Consider the following 22,740-nt stretch of genomic DNA (forward strand, 5'->3'; position numbering starts at 1 on the left):
CTCTCCTATTGTGGCCCCCTCCTATCATATATCATATCATATGGCACCCTGTCCTCCCTTGTTCTTGGGTATTAAACATATAAAAACTGTGTTATTTACCCTTTTCGTTTCCCACCAGTCCAGCTTCCTATTCTTCCGGGCTCTGTGATGACTTAAAGGAAACCTACCACTTGTAGTGGCAGGTTTCCGATGGAAATACCGGGCACCAGCTCAGGGTGAGCTGGTGCCGGAGCTTATTTTAGTTAGTGTTTTAAACCGCGGTATAGCGATTTAAAACACTTTTTAAACGTTATAGCCGGCGCAGGCAGGTACGCGCTCGGCGCTTACCGTGCACGCGGCTCTCATTCACTTCCTATATAGCCGCGCGCACGGTAAGCGCCGAGCGCGTACCTGCCTGCGCCGGCTATAAAGTTTAAAAAGTGTTTTAAACCGCGATACCGCGGTTTAAAACACTAACTAAAATAAGCTCCGGCACCAGCTCACCCTGAGCTGGTGCCCGGTATTTCCATCAGAAACCTGCCACTTTAAGTGGTAGGTTTCCTTTAAAGGAGGGAAACGGACCAGGCACGGGTGCAGCTACCTCTATCTCATGTGGAGGCAGCAGGAGCTGATCCGCCTCCTGCTCTGGAAGTTGGGATCAGGGGTGCCCGGGATGCCAAAAAACTGGGACTATCCCACCAAATCAGGGAAGGTTGGAAGCTATGCATCTGGGATGTTATCGTACTCTCTTATCAGATAGATAGACATGAGATGTAGATTGATGATTTGTCATGATAAATGTTAAAAACTGAAAGTTTTTTTAATAGAGATAAACAGAAATACTGGCAGCAGGGTAAACTTAGCCTAACACAGTTATGTGATGATTCCATATATGAGGACCAGTCAGTGACATCATTTACCTTCTGTTTTTATTGCAGATCCGCAAAAATTAGTGACCAAAGGCAACGGATTACAAACAGACCCTGTTGTTTGCCGCCCTAGAACAGCACATGCTCATATACACAGAGCCTTATAGTGTACTTGGACACGGAACAATAGTTCAAAATGAAAAGCAGCGGGCGCGCTTAGTCCTGGAATATCTGGGCTATAGGCAATGTTTAGTATTATGTACTGGATGTGACAATAATCTTCATGGCTCACAGCCCCTTTAAGGGTGATGCCCCACGTCCCCTTTTTAAGCATGAGTTTTCAGTCCATTTAAAAACGCATCCGTTTGTTTTTTTTACCGTTTACCATGCGTTTTGCTGCTTTGAAAATGTTTATCTATAAAGATAAATAGGTTCAATGCAGCCAAACGCATGGTAAATGACGGATGCGTTTTAAAAACACATACTTTTAAATAAAAACGTAACATGTGGCATAACGGTTCCCTTCCATTGCTGCCCTCAACAGTGACAGCTCCCCAGTCCCTGCCACTCGCTGTCACATGGCCCTCATGAGCTCCGCCCACACACCGCCTTTGCCATCCCACAATCCTTAGCTGTAGCGACCAAGGCCGCAGGGTGCCCGCCGCCAATCAGCGAGCAGTGCGTAGAGTGAGATCCGGCTAATATCAGTGCGCGAGCGCGCTCCACCCCCTCTTGCACTGCGCGCCTGAATCCCTCCGCGCCACGCTCCCTCCCTCCATCCGGCAGACCGCCCGGCACCGCCCGAGCAGTGACCCGGTACCGCCCGCATGGAGCTCATCACTATCCTCGAGAAGACCGTATCTCCCGGTGAGTGAGCGGGAGCCGTCAGTTAGCTGCGGGCTGGGGTGCAGCGGGCGCACGGTGGGCTAGCCGGGTGTGACAGCAGTTGGGCCTGGGCTTATCCTGTCACGCTTTCTGTCTCCCATAGACCGCAATGAGTTGGAGGCGGCACAGAAGTTCTTGGAGCAGGCGGCCGTCGAGAACCAGGTAATAATAACCGTGGAGGACGCCGGCTGTGTGTGAGCGGGCACATGTGTCACTGGGCCGTGCAGGGGTAGCAGGGGCGCGCTCTACCGGCGGGGGAGCAGGCTGCTCGGGCGCGCTCGTGCGTGGGGGGAGGTTGCCGGTAACGGTGTGCCAGGAAAGGGCCGTGCTCGGGCCTCCGCTAACCGCCAATACACGCGCAGCCTAACCTGCCCGCCACAAGCGTTCAGCCAATGGAGTTGTTAATAGAGATGGAGCCGGGTGGCGGCTGTCCAATGGGAAGGCGAGGCTGAGGGAGCGGCGCAGGGGGCGGTGGCGCAGCATGTTGGGTTGAGCCGAGGCCTAGTGCCGGGAAGCAGAGCCCATGTGGGGACGGATGTGCGCCCTCCTAGCGGAGCCGCACTGTGTGAACGAAGGTCGATGACGGGGTTGTGTTCTGCACCTCGCCGGCCGTGCTGGGAGTTGTCATACTTTCAGCTTGGTGCCCTTTATGTCACAGCTGTAACAAGGACAATGGGTGAAGGAGTAGTGTGCGGCTCTAAAATAGGTGACCGTACTTATGTATGCCCCCAAATATGTGACATGCCCACCGCAAGAGCCCTTTGGCCACCAAAGATGCATGACCGTAGGCGATGCTTCAATATCTCCTAATCTTGCCATGCCGCATAAGAGCTCTGTACAAGCACCCACAGCTGCTGCTGATGTTCCAAAATGTATAGGATAGGATACCTGCTACAAGCCCCCTAATAAAAATGAATCAGAACCTTAGTTTGATTCCGCCAGTGTCTGTTCTGACAGATATTACGTGCTGGATGTACTAGATGGAACCTACAACTTTTGATCTCCGCTTGTTCGTTCAGTGCTTCTAGGTTTGGACTAGTTAATCCCTCAATGTGTGCAGAACTGGTTTGTTGGAACAAATTCAAGTTATAATCTTATTCTTCAGTTATCAGGCACATGAAGCTCCCCGTAATTACTTTCACACTTTGCATTCAACCCGGTACAAAACCTAGGGGCAATGTATGCATCGAGCTCTGTGGCTTACTATCTGCATGTGTGACTTCAGCTTTGCTCAGTGGGCGAAAGTAAATGTCTCTGTGCTGCTGTGAGCACAGCACGAATATAAGCTGGACCTTGGCGATTGAGTACAGTTTTGTATTCGTTTTAATCCAGAGCTTAGGGAAAACACATCTCCCTCGACCCCACTTGTCAGTGGGATCTTTATGAATAATCTGTTTATAATAGTGTTGCTCACGCCTGGCACTTTTCACCCCAGGGGCTGCAGTTATAGGTTAGTTGGATACTTTAAGATGTTTCAAAGTCTCCTAGTGAATCGGCAAAGTGAATGAACATGTCACTTGTAATAGTTTGTGTAAGATGCAGCTTTAGGCACTTGCTACGCAATGGGGGAGATTTTTCAGAAGTGTCTAAAAGCAGAACTTTTCTAGTTGCCTATGGTGACCAATCAGAGTTCAGCTTTAATTTTTCCACTGGTGTTTATAAAATTAAAGCTGAGCTCTGATAGGTTTCCTTGGGTAACTAGAGCACTTTCCTCAATCTTCTGATCTCCTCCACTACCTGTTTCTACCCTCCCAGTACTGAATAAGTATAGCGCAGGGTGATGGGAGTTTTCCATTTCCAATAGCTGACAGGCAATAACTGGGGATCTAACTTTGACTTCTGGTCTTGGGAGGGGACATACTGGACCCTGGGCAAGAATTGGGTGAAATCAGTATCTGTATGTTTTTTAGATCTCTTCATTTCTTGGTTGAATGTCTTTATTTTAGCTTGTCCTCAACTAAGTCACATCTGAGCGTCCGTAGCATGAGGTGTTTGGCAGGTGGCACAATATGTACTACAGCTGCCAGTTTTTCTAGATGTTTCTGTTGTGCTGCTTGGCCATACACTTCACGGGACTTTGTTACTTCCTGGTAGTGAGGTGAATATACCTATAGTAGTGGCTTTCAAGGGATTAGTAAGTGTGGAATATTGTAATACATACATGGAACGGTCCTGGTACTCAGGGAAACTTTCTAAAGTCTTGCCTTGCTTAGCAAGAGCAATAGCTGGTTTTATACATACCAAAGGGGACCTTTCGGTAGAGGCAAAGGCACACATTCATACTGTTGCCAATCCAAAGAGGGGGCACGGATTATTAATGAAGTAGTGGATCATGTGGACAAAAAAATATAAAGAAAAATTGATTTTTTTTTTCTATTACTCCCCAAAAGAGGTTTGCATTCATCTGTGGACCCCACAAATCCTCATCTTGGGCAATGACGGACTATTAAGGACAGTTCTTAGTAGCTGCTGGCATCTCTGCGTGTGTTAAGAGTGGAAGGTTTTTTTCAAGCAGTGTGAACGTTTTCTGTTACTTTTGCAAGGGAATTAAAATATTCCTATTGTGTGTAGTTCACATAATCTGTTTCCTGTAAGGAAGTAGATGGGTATGTCCAGCTTTTGCCTCTCCCAGCGATATCTGCTGGCACATCAGCCTCTGTACTTTAGGGCAAACAAGATTTTTTAGTCAAGATTTAGTTCATTTTTGTTGAATGTTGGGTTTTATCCAACACTTTTTCTTTATCTTATTTGAGTGGAGATAATGTAACTTGGTGCTACGGTGCCTGTGTGTAGAGCCAGCCACTGTGTATTCACTGCAGTGTGCCATGTAGATTGCCCTCAAATGTGCTATAGAAACATTTTAAGGCAACGTCAATGACAGGTGGCCTTTGCAAACTTGACTGGTGTCATGTCTGACAGTGACTGGTAAGTTTACATCATGCATGGCAGTGATTGTATTTAGAATTTTCTCCTTGTTAGATTACTTAGAAAGTATTGCAGTTTGTGGTTCATGGAAGCAGTAGGGCTTGTCTGGCTTAATTTGGTACAACTCTGACCATTGGGGGCAACCTCTGCAATTATGAGAATGGGAGTCCGCGTGACAAATATTAATGGTATGACAGGTCAGAACCCTCATTTACTTCTACTGGAACATTGAAAATGGCACATTGCTGTTCTTCAGTTTTTTTTCATAAAAGTAGATAAAAGCACTTAGGACCCATTTTATCGGTTGGGGTTTTGGCAATTACACTTTGGTACCTTTTCTCTTGATTGGCTGGCAAGTATCTTGGTGGCACTACTTCGACATTAAGGAAGCATGGCTGAATGGTATTGGGTTTGGGCTCTTGGTGGATAATATATTTATGCTTTTTGTATTACTAAAATTTCCTCTTTTATAGGCAACCTTCCTGTTGGAGCTTTCAAAAGTCCTTGCAAATCCTGGAAACAGCCAGGTGGCAAGAGTTGCATCTGGCTTGCAGATTAAAAACTCGCTGACCTCAAAAGATCCAGATGTGAAGGCCCAGTACCAACAGCGCTGGTTGGCCATTGACACTAACATCCGTAGGGAAATAAAAGCTTTGGTAAGTCAATTTTGTATATCTGTTTTTTAGTTGGGCAATTCTTTAAGGCTACATTAATCATTTTATCTTGGATCTCTTAGGTGCTTCGAACACTAGGCACAGAGAGCTACAGGCCTAGCTCAGCATCACAGTGCGTGGCAGGGATAGCATGTGCAGAAATACCAGTAGACCAATGGCCCCAGCTCATACCACAGCTTGTTGCCAATGTTACAGACTTGGTCAGCACAGAACACATGAAAGAATCTACGCTGGAAGCCATTGGGTACATCTGCCAGGACATTGTAAGTGTTCTAGACTGTTGATTTGAAAATCATTATTTTAAAGCCTTCACTGCACTTTGCAAGACTTAACCATCTGCTGCACCACGATGTCCCCCTGGTGCCACCACGGGTGTACCAGCTATGCACTCTTCATACACCTACCATTAACACAAGCAAGTGGTACTATCACCGATTGCAGGTGTTAATCGTTTAAATGATGGGTGCTGCCAACTTTGGATCGTGGCTTTAAGGGGTTAAGGCTATATGCACTCTTGCTGTAATGACTGTAGGATTTACCCCAGCTGTAACTCCACATCAGAAGCAAGCCAAAATCCGCTAATTCTGAAATGTTGCAGTTGGGCAGTGTTGCATTGCACCGTGACTGGCAGAAATAAGTGACATGTCAATGTTTGGTGTGGTACAGAAATTCTGCACCAGGCGGACCTTTCTGCTGTGCAATTTTTGTATGGATTTGTCCTGAATCCCACACACTTAAGTGAAAAAGTCAAATCGACTAGTGGCAAAACCGCAATCATGGTGTGCAGATGCCCTAAATGGGGATACCAATGAACAGCAATTTACTATTTATAGGGGGCTTTTGACAGAAGTCTGTTGCCAAATTCTCAGCCCTTCCTCATCGATTGCCATCATTTTGCCTTGTACACTTTCACAACATTTTTGATATGGCTTGTGAAATTTGTACAAGCTTCCAATATACTTGCTGTCAATTTTGTCAGTTTTTTCAAGATCTCTGCTTGCTGTTGTATAGAAAACTTCTAATTTTACTTCCAGTGGATAGAAATCTCTCCATGGCCATGTGATGGACTTGCAGTTGACCAAGCTTTTAGTATCACAAGACTAATTCCTCTGTGATAATGGCTGTGATGTGACATCCCATGACTGTAGGTAACCTAGAGACTTTCTATAGGACAGCAATCGGAGATCTAGATTTAACATTGTTTAACTTTTCACTACACAAACAATATCAATTATTTGATGAAAGTGGACAACTCCTTGAAAACCGTTTAGAGGTAGAGTATATGTACAACAACCTCTTCATGCTGTTTTATTTTTACTACTGGGCTGACTGCAATGGCATACTACCACAGAGGTCACACTAGAGGACAGAGGATTTTGTGAAGAGATGGAGAAACTGGCTTCTAGCTCACACATAACGGGCACCAGTGAGTCTGGCAGTTGTATGAAGTACAAGGAGGCAGAGCAGTGATTTGAAGAGACAGATCTGTCAGTCAGAAAGGGGCTTGGTTCACTACCAACCTGAGGGGAGACTCAAAGCCAGCAGACATGAGTTTGAAAAGCTAATTAGCATATCAGAAAAAATGGCTAATTGAGGTACCGTGCCCCACTGGCAGCTAATTTTAGGTGATGAGGGGAGGACTTATAATGCCTGCTGATAAAGGATTACTAGTGTGCGTTTCACCACTTCTGTAAGTAACAATTTGTACTGTAGCTCCGCCAGTTTTTTTTGTTTTTTAATTCGGTGTGTGGTTAAAACTACATGAAGCTACAACTTCAAATTATTCTTCCTGCATGTTAGACATTTGGTTTTTAATTTTTTTTTAATAATGGTTCTCCTTTTCGTTTCTAAAGGACCCTGAACAACTGCAACACAAATCCAATGAAATCCTGACTGCGATTATCCAGGGTATGAGAAAAGAGGAGCCAAGCAACAATGTTAGGTTAGCAGCGACAAATGCCCTGCTCAACTCTCTGGAGTTCACCAAATCTAACTTTGATAAAGAGGTTAGTTGGTGGTTTTGTTCATTTTTACCTGTAATGTCAATGCATGACTTTCAAATTTTGCCTGATGGGCTTCACCCAGTGGGATGTAGTACAGTTATGAAAGGTCCATATAGAATGTGTGGAATTGCTGAACTGGCAGCATCCACTCCTGGACTTGAACCAGCTATTGTGAGGACAGAGCTTGTTTGATGGCTAACACTGCTGATTTATGATGAAACTTCAGCAGTCAGTGAGGCACAGTAGTCATACAGCAGTCTGTCTTAACTGGTTCATGAGTGCCCACTGTGTATTCACGGCGCACAATGGGTCCCGGTGCATGGAGAGGGCTCACGGGCTGAGCCCTCTCCATAGCTAGTAAGTCTTTGGTGCATATTGTAGTAAAGACTTACCGGTAACGCTTGCGACCAGTGTGTTTGCCGCCGGCAAAGCTGCGTATGGGCGCCGCCATCTTGCAGAGGAATGTCGCTCCCCGTGACATCATCATGGAGCGGCGATCCGTCGCCATGACAGCCTCGGGTCTTCCGAAGACCAGAGGCTCTCGTTTTAACACTTTCATTACAATGTGCTCTGAACACATTGTAATGAATAAGGAGGAAACTCCCCATATACTGCCATACGTATGATAGGATCGATCAGTAAAAGTACCCTAGGGAGTCTGAAAATAGTAAGAAATAAAGTAAAAAAAAAAAATTGTAATTAAACTCCTAAAAACTCAACTAAAATCACCCCCCTTTCCCTAGAACTGATAAATGTAAATAGTAAAATTCATAAACACATTGACAGGTCCGAAAATGCCAAATAAATTTAACCCTGTAATGGAAAATAGCGCCCAAAGTAAAAAATGGCACTTTTTTGCCATTTTGAAAAACATAAAAAAAAAATCAGTGATCAAAAGGTCATACAGTCCTTAAAGCGATATCATTGAAAGTCACAAAAAATGACACCACCCACAGCTCCGTACAACGAAGTATGAAAAAGTTATTAGCGTCAGAAGATGGCAAAAACAAACCTTTTGTACAGGAGGTTTTAATTTTTGAAAATGTATGAAAACATAAAACCTATACAAATTTGGTATCCCCGTAATTTTACCGACCCAAAGAATAAAGTAGACATGTCATGTGGGGCGCACAGTGAAATCCGTGAAATCCAAGCCCACAAGAAAACGGCAAATGCGGATTTTCACTGCATTTGGATTTTTTTTTTTCCCCAGTACACGGCATGGAATATTCAGAGATCTTTACGTGTAAGAATAAAGTTAGATTTTTTTTTTTTAAGGTGGAGAGTGAAAAATGGAAATGGAGGGGAGGGGGCAAGGTCCTTAACCGGTTAAGGACCAGGTGTTCTGAACCATTTAAATTATGACTTCTCCATTTATAATAGTTTGTTGGAAAGCATGTTTAGGTGGTAACTGTCCAGCCCCTTTCGTAGTCTCATGTGCTTGACTTGTCTATTCATTCACGATGCACCTTTTTTCTTTAGTCTGAAAGGCATTATATTATGCAAGTGGTCTGCGAGGCAACGCAGTGTCCGGATACCAGGGTGAGTTTCTAAAAAATATGCATATCCAAAGCTGCAATGTCAGTGTGACATCACTAGATTTTGCTTACCAATTGTTCTAATCTCTCTAGGTGCGAGTAGCTGCTTTGCAGAATTTGGTGAAGATCATGTCCCTCTATTACCAGTATATGGAAACCTACATGGGACCTGCGCTTTTTGCTGTAAGTATTGATTTGGGCTACACGAACACCATTTGTCATGGATACGTTTGTTTACTCTAGGGAGGCTCCCGCAATATATGCTGAACATAACGATAGAATTCTGTGGGCAGGTTTAGTCCCCCTGCAGGAAAGGTGTAACGGATTGTTTACAGCAAAAAAAATAAATTCTAGAATGTAGAGCAATGTGTCGATGGCTTTAAAGGAAACCTACCACCACATGTCTTCGGTGCCCAGCTCCTCAAAGCTGCGTGCCCTCGCCTGCGAAGCCTGCCATCTGCGCAATACAGCAGGCTTCGGAGTGGTGACCGTGCAGACAAGGCGGCAGTCTTCGCTGACCAGGGTGCGCAGCTACGAGGAGCTTGGCACCGAAGACACATGGTAGGAGGGTCAAAGAGGCTACTTGGGTGTAGCCACACACCTGTAGCCTCTTCAGAAAATCCACATATTAGGGAAATAAGTTATTAAATATTGCGGGCACAGGAGGATTAGCCCTTTAAAGGGCTTTCCTCACGTCCTACCACCCGATCTACCTTTTATAGTTAGATTTGTGGTGGTAGGTTTCCTTTAATGGCCTATCGGGGACGGATGCAATAGTATTGCATACACCACCTGGCTATCGCTTAGTACGCTCGGGGAGGTCCCTGCTCGTATAACAGTGATGTCACTGGGGAAATGCTCTGAGCATAGGCAATAGCCTATCTCTGGCTGCTCCTGATTTTCACACCTGCTTTTTGGAGAAAAGGGGCGGAAAGGGATGACTTATCCCACTGTGTGAGCCTACATTTGTGTCCTAGCCCTTGAATCTGACTGGCATATCCTTAAATCAGTCGTGATGTGAATATAGGGCATCAATGTTTTTGTCTGAAGCATTTTGTGACCAAGATTTTGTTTTCTAGATCACAGTGGAGGCAATGAAGAATGAAATAGATGAAGTCTCTTTACAGGGGATTGAATTCTGGTCCAACGTCTGTGATGAGGAGATGGACCTCGCAATTGAGGCATCTGAGGTAAAATCAGAACTTTCTTATTAAGGTCATTTGCCATTTTGTTACTGGAGAATCCCTTGCATACAACGGAATTGGGTTGTTTGTGTAGAATGCTAACGTGTGCATCAAATGGAGAAGAGATGCAAAAAAAAAAAATCTGGTCCCACAGACTTTGTGCTGCCTCAGTTGTTCAGGGAACACAAACTCTTAAACAGTAATGTTGTCTGTAATGGGTAAAACTACAATTGGAAGTGGATGTTCTCAGAAAATCTCTGACTGCATTGATGAGGTATTAGCTGAGTAATGTAAATATTTGTCACACAATTCTGTGTCTGATGATGACAAGTTCATGCACCACACTTAAAAAGATCGTGTTGATTATGACTTTCTGAAGACCAGGATTTAGACTCTTGCCTAGATTTGGTGTAATAGTTATCCTTATGTGTTTGTTTGTATTTCCCCATCACGCATTTCAGCCTGTTTAGATTTAACCTTGAAATCCATAACTTTTGCATGTTTGCTGTCCGATATAATAACCCAACAAGTGAACATGTTGAATTAAACCTGGCTTTGTTTTTAGGCTGCTGAACAGGGGAGACCACCTGAACACACCAGCAAGTTCTATGCCAAGGGGGCTCTTCAGTACCTTGTTCCTATTCTGACACAGACTCTGACAAAACAGGTGAATATTTAACTTCTATATATTGACTCCTATAAGCTTGCAGAGGGTGCAAAAAAACTTGAGCTTTCAAGTGTGCTTTAAAGGGGTTGTCTGACTTTAAACCTGTATTTGCCCTCTCAGCCTTTCCTGGTCCACAGTTTCCTCTGTTTACAGGGGCACAGAGAGCTTTGGCTCCGACTACTTCCAGCCCCTGGCATGTCCCAACCGTCCCTTGATAGAGCTGGGACTGGTGGGCTTGCCAGTCCCAGCTTGCAGACGATGGTTGTCGGACCAGTGTGTGCTGTGCCCCTTTTAACGGACACTGCGGACCTGCAGACTGAGTGCCCAAGGTGGTAAGTATTTATAAAAAAAAAAAAGGAATAAAAGCCCATCTCTAGAGGTTTTAATAGTTGTGCAACCCCTTTAAACTATGCATTTTTGGCTCCTTGCAAACATGCTGCGTTTACATATTGCATTTCAACTAATTAATCTCTGGTTCTAGGATGAGAATGATGATGACGATGACTGGAACCCCTGTAAGGCTGCTGGGGTGTGCCTCATGCTCCTTGCTACCTGCTGCGAAGATGACATTGTCCCCCATGTGTTGCCATTCATTAAAGAACACATTAAGAACCCAGACTGGCGCTACAGAGATGCAGCAGTTATGGCATTTGGCAGTATACTCGAGGGCCCAGAAGCATGCCAATTGAAGCCACTAGTTATTCAGGTGAATGTACAATTTTTTTTTTTTTTTTTATTATCCCTTTTTGTCTGAGGATGACAAGTTCATGCACCACACAGAACAGTCTGTGTTGATTATGAATTTCTGAAGACCTACTGAGCTTGTGCTGGCATAAAGGTTTTAAACTGTTCTATAATACATGAATTTGATACTATAGTACTATTGTAATCTATTATATTGTATTGATCATATTGACAATATTGTATTGATCATTGATCTGGGGATTAAAGGTTCTAGTGGACCAACAAAACCTGTTAAAGGTGTTATACCAAGTTTGCTCATTTTCCCCGATCCACAGCCTGACGCTAACTGGGGGTGGTCAAACTGGTGATACCCACATAAAGACTTTTGATCCAAGCAGTAAGTTGATTATCTGTCTTGGCACTCCATTCAATAGTTGACCATGTCTGTAGAAGATAGCTGAGTGCCATGCTCTGCAGTTTGACACTCCCATACGAATAAACGGAGAGCAGTGCTTATACTTGTCCTGCTGTGCCACACCATAGTTAGAATAGGAACCTTGTTCTCTTTGAGGGTCCAGTCTCCTAATCATGGGCTATCGCTGCGGTTAAACATTCACTGATAATTCATTGGCTTGGGCATAACTTGCAAACATGGTGCACACTCTTGTGAAGTAGTTATCCAGCACAAACACAAAGCTCCTATATTGCATGTGTATTCTAAGATATATAAAAATAAATGTTCCAGTGCAGTTTCTGAGGTTTCTACCGGGTTGTCATATCGCATTCTGTTCGGAGCAGCTTGCTTTTGCTGGGTAATCATTGGCCCCAGTGATTTCCTCTTCAAACTCTGTCAATGAGCAATCTTGATAGTAAGGCCCCTTCCACACTAGCGTTGCATTTCACGTCAGGGTGCAATGCGTGAAAAACTGACGTTTTTGGCTGCGTTTTTGTTCCATTTTTCCTTGGAGTCATTAGCGTTTTTGCGTTTTTTCACGCGCGTGTTCGCGTTTTCTGTGCATTTTTTTAAGTCAATGGGACTTTTTCAAAGGGACCATGGTTCGGGAATAAAATGATTTAATTAATTGAAAAAGAATGTCTTCTGATCCGCGCGTATATTATCTCCCGACAAGTTAGCAGATTTAAAGAACATTGATGAATAGAATAAAAACAGTGAACACAGGATCATTTAAGTGAAAAACACAGTAAAGAACAGTGAAGAATAGATTACAGATGTTCGGAACATCTGCTTACTTGTCGGGAGATACGCGCGGAACGGTGCGAACAAAATAGTATGTGAAGAAGACATTGCAGATGTGTGGAAACATACTAGGCACCGCCCGCGAGAAGAACATGGCGGGGCCCAGCACGCTGAAGCCAGAAGAGGAGCCGCGATGACATCGGGGGAGCAGCACTGCGCATCGGGGCCACCGGAGGGTGAGTATATAAGTTTATTATTTTTTTTAGTCCATTTTTAATTAATTTTTGGTAGTATTGACTCGTGTATAAGCCGAGGGGACGTTTTTCAGCACATTTTTTGTGCTGAAAAACTCAGCTTATACACAAGTATATACGGTAATACTCCATTAATACAAATTTGTGAGTTTTGGGCTTCAAGATAATTATGAGTAAGAATGTAGAAGACTAAAGAGAACAATTTCTGTTTTTAATTGAGTCATGGTACACATTGAGTGGTTACTTACTTTTCACTTTGTTTTCTGAGATGACTTGTTTCTTACTGCATTGCATTTCTTCTCTGTTTTACCCTAGGCAATGCCCACCCTCATTGAGCTCATGAAGGATCCCAGTGTGGTTGTAAGGGACACTACTGCTTGGACTGTAGGAAGGATATGTGAGCTTCTCCCAGAGGCAGCCATCAATGATGTCTACCTCATTCCGCTGCTGCAGTGCCTCATAGAGGGCCTAGGGGCTGAGCCAAGAGTTGCTACAAATGTTTGCTGGGTAAGTAAAGTGTCCTTAAACCTGTCCATAGACAAAGTGGAGCCCACACGTACCATCTCCACCTGTGGCTGGCAATGATTGTAGTTAACAGACGCTAAACCTGGACAATCACTTTAAAGTTTCTCTTGTTTTTAGGCATTTTCCAGTTTGGCTGAGGCTGCTTATGAAGCTGCCGATGTAACTGATGACCAAGAGGAGCCTGCTTCCTATTGCTTGTCTAGCTCCTTTGAGCTAATTGTACAGAAACTGCTTGAAACAACTGATAGGTAGGTTTTGATTTCAATCTGTTTGAATAAAATACACTTCAGCATACAAAGGAGTGTTTGGGCTTCAATTTATTTCTAAACTCAGCTGCATAATGAGAGTTCATTATAAAGAAACTACTAATCTCCAGATAAGGGGAGGCGAGCGAAAGTGATCCACTATATTGAGTCTTTGTAAATTCCTGGCATATGCACTTGTTAAGAACATGCACCCTTAGGCAGCAAGTTGAATAGTATACACGCCCTAAAACTCAGATTTACAAAAAGGTTAATGGTTTAGTGGTCTCAAAACAACCTGTCTTTTATTAAACATATGAGAATTGCTACTGGCTAGACTCCTCAATACTGTTGTGGCTTGGTTTATATTGGAACTGGCAACTGAGGTTTTTTTTTTTTTTTTTGTCCCCCCCCCCTCCCACTTCTCAGACCTGATGGACATCAGAACAACCTACGAAGCTCTGCCTACGAAGCCCTAATGGAGATAGTGAAGAACAGTGCCAAGGACTGCTACCCGGCTGTGCAGAAAACTACTTTAGTGATAATGGAGAGGTTGCAGCAAGTGCTTCAGATGGAGGTAGGAGTGGGAGCATCTGCTGCGTGAGACTTCACTATTTGGAGCCAACATCATGTTCTTATGAATTCCACCTCTCATTTCTTTCAACAGTCCCACATACAGAGCACATCAGACAGAATACAGTTTAATGATTTGCAGTCCCTCCTCTGTGCTACACTCCAGGTAAGTTCCCTTACAAATACTTGTGGATAAGCTCAGAGCATTGCCAAATTTTAGAAAATCCAGCTATGTTGCATGAAGGTGAGGAAGTGTTTTTTGCCCCTCCTCTCTACCTAGCCGAGCGAAAGATGGCACGTGTCCTATCTTGTGCGGTCGCCTAGCCAGGTCACAGAGCAAGGAGTGCGGACAGTGCCATAGACCTCTTGTAACGGTCATGTGCATACAGTCTGAGGATGACAAGTTCATGCACCACGCAGATCTTGCTGTGTTGATTATGACTTTCTGAAGACATTTTAATTTTCTACAAATGTGACCACCTTGCTGCAAACCTAAGTATTTTTGGAGAATGATGGTTTAATCCCAAGCAGTCATTAAGGTTTAAAGGGAACCTGTCACTAGGAGAACCATTTTTTGCATAGAGCATAGTTTGTGCACCACCAAAAAGTCTTTCTACAATATGTATATATGTAAATGACAGGTGACTAGTGGGGTAAACCGCTCCTCTATAGCCACTCCCAGGAGATGAATGGCATTGAAAGGTGCTATATAACATATCTTTTTATACAAAAACTCTGGCAGTGTATTTACTATGCTGTATGGGGGACTAGGGAGGTGCTAAAAATGTCTCCTGGTGACAGGTTCCTTTTTAATAGTTTTGAAGTTCATATTTTAAAAATGTGCTTGTAGAAGTCGATTTTTTTTTTTTTTTTTTTTTTTTTTTTTTTTGGTGAAACTGTGCTACATATTTGGTTATTAAATTTTCACCGCAATGGTGGATAAATCTTATATACTTTGGCACTTGGGAGGACCTGTATCACCATTCTTGTGATCAATGGGATTCTTTCAGTGGAACTCCCATTGAACAGCAAGTTATCCACGGTCCTTTTTTATATGCTTTATAAATGTGCTCCAATTTTTGTAAAAATAAACAAATTTCTTTCCATGTAAGAACGTACTCCGCAAAGTGCAGCCCCAAGATGCCCTCCAGATATCTGATGTGGTAATGGCCTCTCTACTGCGCATGTTCCAGAGCACAGCGGGGTCAGGTGGTGTACAGGAAGATGCTCTTATGGCTGTCAGCACTTTAGTTGAAGGTGAGTATTAACCCCTTAGTGCTGAGGCCTTTTTTTTTTTCATTTTTGCATTTTCATTTTTCATTCCCCACCCTCAAAATCTAACTTTTATTTTTCCATGTAAAGAGCTGTGTTAGGGCTTATTTTCTCCGTAACAAATTGAAAATCATAGTGACAATATTTAACATTCCATGCCGTGAACTTGCAAGTGTGGGAGGGGGGGGGGGGTATTCCAAATGCCGTCAAATTGTTAAAAAAAAAACGCATTTGCGCCATTTTCTTGTGGGATAAGATTTTACGGCTTTCACTGTGTGCCTTAAGTGACATGTCTACTTTATTCATTTGGTCAGTACGATCATGGGGATACCAAATTTGTGTAGGTTTTATACACTTACAAAAATGTATCTCCTGTACCAAGTTTAATTTGCCATCTTCTGGCAAAATGTATTTATTTTGCCATATTCCTGTCGGTTTTTAACTGTTTGATTTTTACTGTATTTATGTCTTCTAGGGAAAGGGGTGATTTGAATTTTTGGGGTTTTTTAATATATTAGATAGATCCTACCATAAACTGCCATAATAGAGTAATATGAGGCTTTGCTCCTCATTCATTACAATGTGCGAATCACACACTGTAATAAATAGGTTAAAAATGGCAACGATCGTGGATGTTGCCAGTAAGTATTTGCTGCAATATGGAGAGAGTATGTCACACGTTGGCTTTGGGACGAGCTAAGTCACATGTTGGTAAGGGGTTAAACAAGGTTTCAGTGATTTTAAAGCATTTAGCATTGCGGGACATTTGTTCTCTCTTGGCTCTTTGGAGGTAAACTGCATTTCTGGCTTTGCTACAGAGAAGGCGCACTGCAGTTATTGCCAATTGCACACGCGTCCAGCATAAATCTGATGGCTGCGCAGCTCTGAAGACTAAGAACTGTCCCATCCAGTAGGTCTCTTGATGAATGTTCCCCATACACTCAATATAGCCTATATTCATGTTTGAAGATGACAAGTTCATGCACCACACAGAACTTGCTGTGTTGATTATGAATTTCTGAAGGACTTTTAAAAACCTTTTTGACCTTTTTTCTTTGCATTTTGTTCTCAGTTTAACTTGTATCTTTTTTCTCTTTTTTTTTTTTTTCCCCTTCCATGACAGTACTTGGAGCAGAGTTTTTGAAATACATGGAGGCATTTAAACCTTTCCTTGGTATTGGGCTCAAGAACTATGCAGAGTACCAGGTGAGATTATGGTTGTTACTACTGTGGTGGTGTTTCCTTCTGATTTAAAACATTGTGATCAGCTGGTATAAGAAATTTTTACAGCTTTCCCTCAACTCATTGATTTTTCCCTCTTAATACTTAGTTGAACTTCTCAGTTAATGATGTTAATCCTGGGATGTTGGGTGGGGAGACTGAATGGAGGCTGCACCTCTGATTAGCTTTTCACAACAGGTACCAGAAGAAACACTGAGCTGGGAGTATAGCCCAATTCTCTTGCTGGAGCAGAGTTCTACATCCCACTCAAATTGTGAGTGGAGTTGTAGTACTTTGGCATTGCCTCAGTGAACTACCGATCAATGCGATTGCTTTGTGTGAGTCATCAATATTATGACTTATGGGTAAATACTTGAAATTTGCTTGTCTGTGCTCAAGAGGAAAACTACCAAACATAGCTTTTATGATTAAACATTTCCTGCTGTAACCATTTACAGGGATAAAGTCCATTTTGGCAGTCTCGACCCAAAAGAAGCTGGAGCAGTCTTGCATTAACATACTTTTGTGGTCCGTTCTTCAAATATTACTGCTTCCTCTTCTGTCCTTGTTAACAAGTTTCTTGACTTGGCCATGAATACAACTTGTTGCATTTTGGCTGGTCATGCTTCGAAACTGAAATTTGGGTTTTCACTCTTGTATATAGGTTTGCTTGGCAGCTGTTGGAATCGTAGGGGATCTTTGCCGTGCTCTTCAATCAAACATTTTGCCGTTCTGTGACGAGATCATGCAACTTTTGTTGGAAAACCTTGGGGTAAAGAACGCTATAAAAAGCAATTAAGTAAAGCTTATGTTTCAGATGTGTTCCTAAGGTCTTAACCTTTATTTTCCAGAATGAGAATGTTCACCGCTCTGTAAAACCACAGATCCTTTCTGTTTTTGGAGATATTGCATTAGCTATTGGAGGCGAGTTCAAGAAATACTTGGATGTAGTGCTCAATACTCTGCAGCAAGCCTCTCAAGCACAGGTGGCAAAGGTAACTAGCCTTCTGCCCAATTTCCTTTAACCTGTTAAATGCCTGACTTTGACTTGCTGTAGTTACAACTTTATTGAATCTTTATTTTAGACAGACTATGATATGGTGGATTACCTCAATGACCTGCGTGAAGGCTGCTTGGAAGCATACACGGGCATTATCCAGGGTCTCAAAGGAGACCAAGAGAATGTTCACCGTGAGTAAAACCACTCATTTTGTAGATTGCTTGATGTCATGCTGTGAAAAGATTTACTAATGCAGATACATACGAGCTGGTAAAGGATCTGTTTTCCATCTGCATTGTTAAATCGCAAAGCCACCCTCTGATCCCATAAGATGATTTGAGGGACTTGCTGTTTTGTGGGGATACCCTGCATTCAGACCCCCAAATTAGAAATTAATTATAAACCCCTTTAAAGCCCCACTAGGTTTTATCTACGGTAATGAGCCTGGGTCCAGATTTCCCCCATTTTTAAATTAAGTGGCAGAAGAGCCTTCTCCAACAAAGTGTTATCTTTAGCTCTGGAGACCCTGTAGCTTTTTAATGTATTGGTAATCTGACAGTGTACAACCTCCACTACATTCAAAGGGGTGATGTGTGTCCTGAGTGCTATAAAAATGTTCAGTATCCTGTTATTTATAGCTATATTAGGAAATGTCATTGGGGGTCTGATAAATAATCAACAGTCTAAACAAATTACACAGTAATATATGGAATGTAGTATTTACCACAGTAATATCCTCCTTTTTAGCTGATGTAATGCTGGTGCAGCCTCGTGTGGAGTTCATCCTGTCCTTTATTGATCATATTGCTGGAGACGAAGATCACACCGACAATGTGGTTGCATGCGGTGCAGGACTTATCGGGTTAGTTTGGTAGTAAGCATTGCAACTTGAACTAACAAAATTGCGCAAGTCAATAGCGAATTTGTATGCTATAAACTTTGAACTGTGTCCCTTCCCCTTGATTTGTACAAACTGCTGCAAACAGGAACAAAGTAGTTTCTCTCCCATACTCCACAGCTGATGAGTAGCTAAGTTTTATTAATGCCCTAACTCTTTAGTCACCGGGTAGTCTAGATCTTTACAGAGTGGAATTAAATGAAAATATTAAATATTGAGGGTTCATAGACATGCTGTTAAATCTGTCAGCAACATGTGGCAAAGGTCTTCAGAAATTTTGGTAATAAGGAATTAAGACTCTGTTTCAATCCATTAGATCATGGTGAACTTGTTCACCGAAAACTGTACATCACCAAAAATGTACAATTTTTGTGGAAGAAGGGATAGTTGGTAACAAAGGCAATTAGTCAGAATTGATGGGACTTCTTCCCATTTTAAACCTGTTGAGGGTGGCGCCTGTTAAGGTTTTAGTACACAGCCCTTCTCTCACCCCATGTTCTCTCTGCTTGGTTATTGTGTGCCTGGTGGTTAATGTGCACAAAGATTTGTCTTGTTTCTTACCTTTTTTTTTTTTTTTTTTTTTTTTTTTTTTTTTAAATACATGTACAATCTAATATATGATTTGTCATTCCTGAAGAGATCTGTGCACTGCATTTGGGAAGGATGTTGTCAAATTGGTGGAAACTCGGCCGATGATCCATGAGTTGCTGACAGAGGGCAGGCGATCAAAGACGAACAAGACTAAAACTCTTGCAACCTGGGCAACTAAGGAGCTGAGGAAGCTAAAAAACCAAGCTTGGTATGTCATTGTTGTTTTTCTCTTAAGCCATTGGTGCATTTTTACATGATTCTGACCCTGACGTCTCTTCTGTCTGCAGACCACAGCGGCCGGGTGAAGCTGATAACCCACTGGAAATCTCCAACCTTTTCGAAAACAAAAAAAATTATATCCCGGAAGCGAGACGTGTGAGCGGGTTACTGAATGTTTGAGAGTGCGAGAGAGTGATTGAGTGAGGCTTCAAACATACCACATGGATAACGCGACCGCAGCAGTGCTGTGAGAGGAGCAGACTTCCTGGGAGAGAGGGGTGAGAGCTGTAACCTTATCCACCCACCAGCTGAGAGGAGCAAGGGCCTCTGGGCCTTCACAAATTAGGTGTCTGCGTTCACTGCCTTGTGGCCAGGGCAGAGCAGGAGTGACTGGTGTAACTTTTTTTTTTTTTAAATTTCAGTCCGTTACATCTGGCTATTTTTATTTTTTATTTTTTTCTTCTCTCCAAGTCCCCCCTCCTGTTTAAAGATGCAGCTCTTGTTGCATGCAACATCTCTTTAGAGCAGGGGGAGGGAGATCTGTACGGAAATCTCTTCAAGAGCAAGTGTGTGTGAGTGAGGAGGTCTAGCAGTCTACAGTCTGATCTTCATTTACTGTTTATTCTGAGGAGAAGGTGTTAATGTTGAGCCTGCTTCCGGATTCGCCTGAAGGAGTCATGCTGTTGTTACCAGATGCACAACACAAGCATTCTAGATTACAAAATTAAGGTCTGTTTCTCTAGGTTGTTTTAATTTTTTTTTAACTGTTTCCTTTTCCAGAAGTTTGTCCTTACATAGTGGATAACCCTGGCAGGGAAGTAGTTAAGGGAAACACTGGCTTGGTTTATTCTCTAGTTCTGTAGTAAGCAAGCGGCATCATGCACCATTAACTTGCTTTTGTCAATCTGTGATTGCGTCAAGTGGGAGCAGGAAAGTGCAAGATGGCAAATGTAGGAAAACTGCTTAACGGGGAGCTTGCCCACCCACCCTATATCGACTAAAGGGTGCAAGGCTTTTGAGGGATCTATCTTCCCCTCACAGCGTCATTATTTGGTAAGAAAAGATAGCCCTCAAATGTGCCAAAGAATCAAATCCTGAAATGCTCAGAATGTGAAATGACCTTTTCCTGCAGCCGCGGGAGCGGTGGTGAACTGGTTCTACACATCACTCCCTGCGCGTTCTCTTCTACCCATCTAGCAGTGAAATGGTTAAATTTACACAATTTAACAAGACTATTGTTTGTACGGTAGATACAGCAGTTTTGTGGGTCTAAGTTGCGTTTATGAGAACATATAAATTTAAACTAGCAGTAACAGTGCCCCAGTGGGGTCTCCTTTATCTAGTACATTCATCTGCGTTCTCATGAATTCTTCCCCCACCTCACACAATTGCTGCCTCCTTAGTTGTATAGGCAATGGGCACTTATATGATAAACTAAAGTGACGCTATGCTAGAGAGCGTGCAATGCTAACTTTTATTTCAGAGTCTGTGATATTCAAATTTCCTGCACTTAAAATTTAAAAAAATGAAAACCTTGAAAAATAGTTCAAAAAATTAGAAAAAAAAAACTAAGTATATTATAGATACGGACTGGATGTACGTTGGACCATGGCACTTGTACAAGGTTCTATTTTTTCACTGCAGTTAAATATTAATAAAATGGTGTAAAACATCCCCTGCCCTTCATCTTGTGGTTTTTTTTTTTTCTTTTGGGGGTGGGAGGGTCTTTGGGCTTTTTTTTTTTGTCACATGTCAACTCTTTCCCTTCCCTAAAGGTCTATGGTCTTCACACATTTCTTTTATACAAGTTTCTCTAGCAGCCTACATGGAACCTGCATGTTACACAGCCGGTACCTTTCCCTGTCTGAGGATGGAAGCCGAGTGGGTATTCGCAAAGCTTTCGGGCTTCCTAGCTTTGAAGATGTTGCTGCACTTGTGTCCTATGCAATGCATATCTCCAGGAAAGCTACAGCATGGGGGACTGTCGAGCGCTGGTGTGGACATGGGTGTACACCCTTGGATACTAGTCTGATGGCAATAAATGTTATCTGTAGTGGTGTACTGTACCAAAGGCAGATCCGGCAGCAAATACACCTATTCTACTTGGAGGGATGAGGTCCATCTGGATTCCTTTCTAGGCAGTGCCATTTTGTAGATTGCAAAATGAATAAACAATGACACGGTGGCAGAAATGAAAGTGTCTGTCTCTGAATTGTAGCATGTCTCATTTTTAAGGTGGGAGTTTTATACAAACCACTTCAAGGATCTGTTCCCATTGGACTGAAACCATATCTGAAGGGGTTTGTTGCATACTTGCATCACGTTGGGATCCAATTATTTGTAGCAACCGAGGTTCCCTTTACCTCGTTTCTACAATAAGGAGATGAGATTCATCAAGGGTATCTGCACTCTGTCTACTGTGTGTACACATGTGGACAAATGTTAGTACCTCTTCTTATTAAAGAAAAACCCACAATTGTCACAAACAACTGGAATCTGACAAAAGTAAAAAATAAACTTTCATGAAAATTAACAAGTGATGGCATGGTTGGGAAACAAATGTCTGCCTAAGATTTTTTTATTTTTAAACTCATGGAACAGGCCTGGATAGAAATGATTCCTTTAACCCCTTATCACTGACACTAGTTTTCAGCTCAATGACCAGACTCGATTTTTCAAATCTGACATGTCTCACGATAATTGGTTATAACTTTGGAACGCTTTAACATATCCCGGTGATTTTGACACTTTTCTCGTGACACATTGTACTTCATGTTAGTTACAAAATTGTGATAAGTGATAAGTTTTGCGATTCGTTCTGAAAAAAAGGGAAAATGAAGAATTTTTACAAACTTTTGCCAAATTTTCAAAGTTTGAAATGTTCTGGTTTCCAGACAGGAAGTAAAACTACCCAAAAAGCTTGATAATTAACATTTACGGAATGTCTGCTTTATGTTGGGCTGATATTTTATGCATCCTCTCACTTTTCTAGGATGTTATGAGGTGCAGAACTTTAGGTGCCATTTTTCTAATTTTCATGAAAATTGCCAAAACTCACATTTTGAGGAAAACTCGGCTTCCAAGTGACTTTGTAAGGCCTAAATAATAGTAAAACCACAAATTACCCCACTATAGAAACGTCACCCCTCAACATATGTAAAACAACTTCTATTAAGTCCATTAACCCTTTAAGTGTTTCACATGGGTTAAAACAATATGGACTTGTGATTTAGAAACTATGGAATTTTTTTGGTAAATACATTCATTTAGGCCAAACTGACAGTTTCAGAATAAATTAAATGATGAAACGCACGGCAACGCTTGATGCCCAATTCCTCC

At 42.5% G+C, this 22,740-nt stretch overlaps 1 protein-coding gene across 1 annotated transcript; it reads left to right on the forward strand.

The window, feature by feature from the left end:
* Positions 1–1,504: 1,504 nt before the first annotated feature.
* KPNB1 (karyopherin subunit beta 1) lies at positions 1,505–21,027 on the forward strand. Its single transcript, XM_072111592.1, has 22 exons — positions 1,505–1,715; positions 1,837–1,895; positions 5,132–5,314; positions 5,395–5,595; positions 7,186–7,338; positions 8,818–8,877; positions 8,967–9,056; positions 9,953–10,063; positions 10,623–10,724; positions 11,206–11,430; positions 13,176–13,367; positions 13,503–13,633; positions 14,057–14,204; positions 14,295–14,366; positions 15,313–15,457; positions 16,596–16,678; positions 17,358–17,465; positions 17,545–17,688; positions 17,779–17,884; positions 18,441–18,555; positions 19,229–19,390; positions 19,470–21,027. Coding segments are annotated over exons 1-22 (2,631 nt in total). The 5' UTR covers positions 1,505–1,675; the 3' UTR covers positions 19,471–21,027.
* The last annotated feature ends 1,713 nt before the right edge of the window (positions 21,028–22,740 follow it).

The sequence above is a fragment of the Engystomops pustulosus genome, chromosome 6 (assembly GCF_040894005.1).
Source record: "Engystomops pustulosus chromosome 6, aEngPut4.maternal, whole genome shotgun sequence".
NCBI lineage: Eukaryota > Metazoa > Chordata > Amphibia > Anura > Leptodactylidae > Engystomops > Engystomops pustulosus.